The 6,000-nt window shown below is 36.1% G+C and overlaps 1 protein-coding gene across 3 annotated transcripts in view; it reads right to left on the bottom strand.

Moving 5' to 3' along the window:
* Window positions 1-378, bottom strand: part of POSTN (periostin) — a 36,830-nt gene extending 36,452 nt beyond the window's left edge. For all 3 annotated transcript variants that reach the window (XM_009949447.2, XM_086481905.1, XM_086481903.1), the window contains exon 1: window positions 257-378. In XM_009949447.2, coding sequence (XP_009947749.1) covers window positions 257-378 — 122 coding nt within the window. The remainder of the gene's footprint in view (window positions 1-256) is intronic.
* Between the last annotated feature and the right edge of the window lie 5,622 nt (window positions 379-6,000).

Raw genomic sequence — 6,000 nt, forward strand, 5'->3', positions numbered from 1 at the left:
TGAGAAGTGGTAATTTTAGATTTTTCCACATTTTATGAAGTTTAACAGTATTCTGTCTCCTTTTGAAACTCTCCATAAAAGCTTTTTATTTAGGAACAATTCCTGTAAAATTAGTTTGGAAAGAGAGTTCTACTTGAATGATAGCAAAAATTCAATCCATAGTGAAAAATCACTTTTAATATAATGCAAGAAGAAAGGGGGGGAATAAAGATTAAAAAGCTCCTTTTTAAAATAGAAATAAAATGCAGTTACTTACCCTTGATCGCGTGCCCTGATTCGACTATGAGTTAAAATCTTGTCATAGTGAGCCGAAGCATCTGCTTGTTCAAAAGCAGACATCAAAAAAGTGGAAAAAGTGAATAAGAAAAAGATCTTCATCTTTAGTCCTCTGTTGTTTCTGGCAAGTCTAGAAGAGAGAACTGGCAAAGGGTCTGGAGAGCTGACAATTTATATACATATTGGAAGGTGGTGGGAGGGAACAACACGATCAACCTGAAACCTTGTACCACCCTCCTTAGAACAGCAGCTTTTGCTGCCAGCTTCAATAACCTAAATTAGTACCATACATTAACCATGTAAACCATTTTTTTAATCCCCGATTGACTAATTTCTTCCTTATTACAGAAGGCTTAGCATTTTATTCTGCTGACACAACAGCAAAGAAAGTTTGAGAAGTTTCGACTTTGACTTATGATTTGGTATTTATAGCACTGAAGCATCCAGAGGTCATGATCATGGAGTGTGGTTTTGTTCAAACCCAGAGGAAGATGTGGTCTGTTCCCATAAGAACTGCACTGCTTTCCTTTGTTTTCCGTGTCCCCACAGTTATCAGCTATGAGCTGTTTAACTAGTGAAGTTCAAGAAAGTTCCAAACACTGTTGTCTATAACTTGGAATAGCATTTTTGTCTTGAGAAAAAAACCTGTATTAACACACATTCTGATTATGAAGTAGTCACACAATCAAATGCAGTATAAGCTTAAATATTTATTTTAATTCTAATAACAATTGCTAATGCACAATGCTTTTATTCAGAGCTTTGTGTAATCATATAAAAATCACTGAGTATCTGAAAATTTGAATATATACCTTTCTATATGTTTTAGCCTGTCCTTGGGAGCCTCTTGTGAACTAAATGGAAAATGGAATTCTGAGCTGTAAATTATGGAACTGAGGCAGAAGGGTGAAGTGAAAGCTTCAAGCTTCCATTGATGTGACAGTCTTAAGGCTCCAGGGACAGTTGGTGTTTGGACTGCAAACTAATCCTCATGGAAAAAATTCTGTCATTTATGTAGAAATGTTTGCATGGTATAGTCTATAGATCATTTCAGATGTTTATGAAAGTAAGGTGAGTTCTAATGGCAGTACTTTGCTGTAGTTTCTTCCTCCAAACCAGAGCGAGGAGTGAGGTGAATAACTGGAAATGGATGCAGTATTGGACACACCTGGGACCAACCTCTCATTATAGAACAGACATAAGTGGGGCAAAAAGCAGCAGGCAGGGACAATCACTGTTTCCTGTATATCATCATACATAAAGGTTATAACTAGGCATAGATATATAGACATTTTATGGTTAAGGTCATGTCTTATATAACCATAGCGCTTAATGGTTTCCAAGGTTAACAGCAGGGACATTTTGTTAAATGGTAGTGGACTTCTTTTCTACTGCAACCTGTACGCTTCCTACCCGCAAATGACTCGAGATAGCTCATGGAAATATCAGCACCTCTAGACTCACTGTGTGTGAACTCAGTAAAACTCCATGCTTGAAAATATCATTGTCAGATCAGCTGATGGAAGTGACAGGTCAACTCAGTGAAATAATGTTACGAGTTTTAGGGCAATGTCACTGCTGCACTCCTTCTATTCCTCTTAGAGCTTTTTATCTCTTTCTGGTCTTTTCAGAAAGAAATACAGTGAGAAATGTACTTCTTAAATGCCTAGCTGCCAACTGACCTCTTTAGATCAGCTTCTGCAGTTCTCAATCTAGAGATAAAAAATTAGAAGATACTCTGTCAAAGAGTCCCAGAACTGTCCCAGGATTTTTATTTCTTCTCAGGAGTGCCTCTCTCCTGAGTCTCTCAATTCTCAGAGTAACTCATGTTCTTCTCTTCAACACTTAGCATGTAGCATCAAAAAATGAGTAGAAATGGATGCTGTTGCATGCACAGAGCTTCTGTTGTCTATAGAGCTGTCCACCACAGTTAAAGAAGAGGCAATCTGAGCAGGGCAAGTATTTTTATTTCCAGATTTTTCTGGCTTTCTGATTAGTGACCCAATCTCAAATCTCAGAGAAGCTCATTTGTTCTCTGCATACAATACAGTAGGCTATAATTCTTAAACTGGTAGTTCTGATTAATAATACCTTATTCTTCTCTGTTTCTACTTGTCTTTGATTGTGATAGGGGCTGGACATAATGGGAACAAATAGTGGTCCTAAGACCATCCAGCTTCCCTTTTCCATACATTAATGCAATAAACCCCCCCTTTCTACTTCAGAGGTATAGAAGAAAAGATCTGAAGGACTCATACATCAAACTCAGTATCAAACATGGTGGCAGAGATAATAGAGGAGCACAGAAACTGGTGATTAAGAAATATGCAAATATACAGTCATATTAATTAACCAAATTAAAAGATAATCAACATTAAAGCTTTTAGCAACCTTGGGCACATCATTATACTTAACAAGGCAAATGTTAGTAAAAAATAGTCAACGCAGACATAAATTCTACTGAAATAAAATAGCATGAGGAAAAAATAATGAAAAATCTTTAAATGGCTGAATGAGTTTTTCTGTTGAGTGGTATAAAAATGCACAGATCTTAAAATGCATAAAGCTCATCTTTAACTTGAATGACTGCTTAAAAAATCATCAATCCGAAGTAAATCGCACAAACTTACAATTTAAAAACTTCCAGTAAAGAAGAAAACCCCAAAACAAACCATAGCAAAAGGCATCAAGAAGAGGAAACAGTCCAGCTACATTAATCCTATTCATCATTTATGTTTGTGTTAGACTGGATATAAAAACAAATAATGAAGTCAGGCTTCATTTTGCCTGTGATATAATGGCATGCTGAATACCACACCAGAGTAATAATCTTCTAATTTGCTGACTAAAATACCGTTCAGGTTAGCCAACACTTTATTCACTTGTGCTCATTTCTACTTTTTTTTTTTTTTTTTTTTTTTAATTTATTTAGCAAAGTGGCTACCCCACCAAGTAGCCACCTTAGCTTTTTTCTTCCTTTGGCTAAAAACTTTGTGCAGTATTATGCTTCCTAAGGGATGTGATGTTGAAATTCTAATTATAAATGTTGATAATGTAATTACAAAAGCACCTCATGGATGTAAATTATTGTTGTAGTAATAGGACTTTTTATCATCCACACGGAAGAAGCATAGCCAAAGAAATACACGGAACAAGTATAGAACAAGTGATGATTTTCATCTTCTGTGAAATGTAAATAGTGTCAAGAAGAAAAGCCTAAGGTATCTGCCGGTCTGAATTGTTTCTTGTATTTCTCTAGAGACCTCTAGTGGAGAGAACTCTGCAAAAGTTGTTTTCTCAAAGTTGCGTTAAGTGTTTACACTAAGAATTTATTGTATGATTAAGCAATTTCTTTTGTTATTCCTAAAGAGTTAGTGTAATTAATCAATTAATTAAATTCCCTAAGAGGTAGTTATAATTAGTTTAATTATATGATGCAAGAATCCTTGCATCAAATGTTTAACAGTTTGAATAAGTACCTTTGCATAAAATTAATGTAATAGAAGCATCTATTAGTCACTTCTGGCTATTTCTACTGATGATATGCAGAAATTTAGCAACTAGGAGTGGAAGGCAATTAAAGGTTTTTCAAATACTCTCTTCCCAGTTAAAACCTGCAAATGTTTCATACAATTCACGATGTGTGTCAAGTGTTATACATATTCTGCTTCTTTATTTTATAACTACTTTATGTTTTTACTTTCTGTTGTGTGAGTGTGTGTGTGCTCAGGGGAATGAGCAAATGGGCAAAAAAGTTTTAATATTAAAAGTGAGGCTCCCTCCATGCTGCAGTTATTGCTTGAATCAGGTTTCTTTGGAAACTTTGATTCCGCATATTTGGGATTTTTGTCATTAACGTGTCATTCATGTCTAACTTCACTTAGATCAGCAGTTTGCATCTGGAGTAACTTTCAGTGTCTTTTCTTAAAAACTAGATCGTTTCCAGCAATGCCATTGATACATACTACCCAAGCAACCCATTGGCCTTTAGATGTTGACGGTAATATGTGTATAAGAAATTTAATGTTTGTAAGTGCAACACCTTAGAAGTAAAGGGTTTAGTTGTAAAAGAGTTCTGTGCCAGTTGCAGCTGAGGTACGTGGCTTCTCTGCATATCTGCCTTACAAGAGTGTTGTAAGGGAGCTGCAGTCAGAGAAAAAATATTTAACACCTGGTGGTTACTGCAGCACCACTTAGGAACCCTATCAAATAAAGCATGAAAAAGCCATGTAAAAAAGTCTTCTGCTTCCTTAAGAGTATCTAACACAGAACCACTGGTGATAAAGATGTAAAGCATAATCGGTTTAGTTCAGTAAGAATTTGTTCCTTCTGGAGATTCAGATCAGAATTGGGTTTTTTTTTAAAATGTGCAGGTCACAGTAAGCCTGGCTACCAATACAAACCACCAATGGAAGTGAGTTCCCCTGGTGTAGTGAAGGACCCAGCACTGCTTAGACTTGGTACAGCCTGGTTTCCACACAAAGTCATAAAATATGTGTGGTTTCGAAATATTAAATAGAGGGAAGAGGGTTTGAAGTTTACATGGATACACAGAAACCCAGACCTATAAAGTAAATACCTGATAACATAATCTAATAATAATGATAGTGATAGCAATAGTGATAGTTATAGTAACAATAATAATATCCTAAGGGAAATTTTGTAAAGGAATAAAATCAAGCTTGGTTTGACTGAAGGCAAGATCCTAAACATTGAGTGTATTTCCAAAGACATGGATTATCAGCAAAACATGCACTTCAGGATTTCTGGCAAAGGTTTGCTGCTGTCAGCTATCTCTTTCGTTTCCGTAACTGTTTTAGTAAAGAAGAATCCGTATACAACTATCCCTGCAAATGAGAAATGGAAATAAACCCCAAGGAAGTAACTAGTAGAGACTTGATGGTGGGTCCTGTGAAGGGGATGATCAGGATTACATGGGCTGATAGTCAGTCAGTCTTGTTGGGAAATTAAAATAAAATAGTCTAAGAAGTCCTCCAATTTTTTCATCCACTACCACCAGTATTTAGATGCTAATAAACCTTCTTAACTTACCTGCTTATTTTCTGTCGCAGCAGGAATTTGTTTTAAGGTATCCTAATTCTCTTCTGTAACATCACGACCCTGCTCAACTGATGATTTTTGATATGATCGCTTTTCAAACTAAGGTTCATATCACCTAAGTTTAGCCATCTCAAAGTCGAAGCTAGTTACCTCAGCTCCCCTTTTATCCCTGATGAAGACAGGACAATTCAGATTTTAGGTGCAGATTAGTTGTATTCTGTAAGTGCCTCTTTCCTTTAACAGCAGAGCAGGTGAGGTGACTAGTTTGAACCAGACTCCTAACATTTAGGCAGACCAATGTCATGTGAGAAGAATCCCAGCCTTTACACCCTTTCTTGGGTGGTTTGTTTTTCAGGGACTAGACACTCAGAAATATACTATGTTGAATAAGATTACTTTACACTACCATATGCTTTCTGGTGATCAACTGGGTTATTACCATTTTCCTCTGCTGTTTCCTAATCTAATGACTAGCCCCATAAGGCCTCTTGCTGGTATTCTGCCTAAATTTTCACTTTTATTAGGGTCATCCTATTAAGCATAGCTATACCACACCTTCAGGAGCTAATTATTTTTCCTCCTACTGTTGAGTTTATTTATTCAAATGCTTTTAGACGCTCTTTATAAATCTCATTAGGTTTCTCATTTCCAAGCTATAGAATT

The sequence above is a fragment of the Leptosomus discolor genome, chromosome 1 (assembly GCF_034619465.1).
Source record: "Leptosomus discolor isolate bLepDis1 chromosome 1, bLepDis1.hap2, whole genome shotgun sequence".
NCBI lineage: Eukaryota > Metazoa > Chordata > Aves > Leptosomiformes > Leptosomidae > Leptosomus > Leptosomus discolor.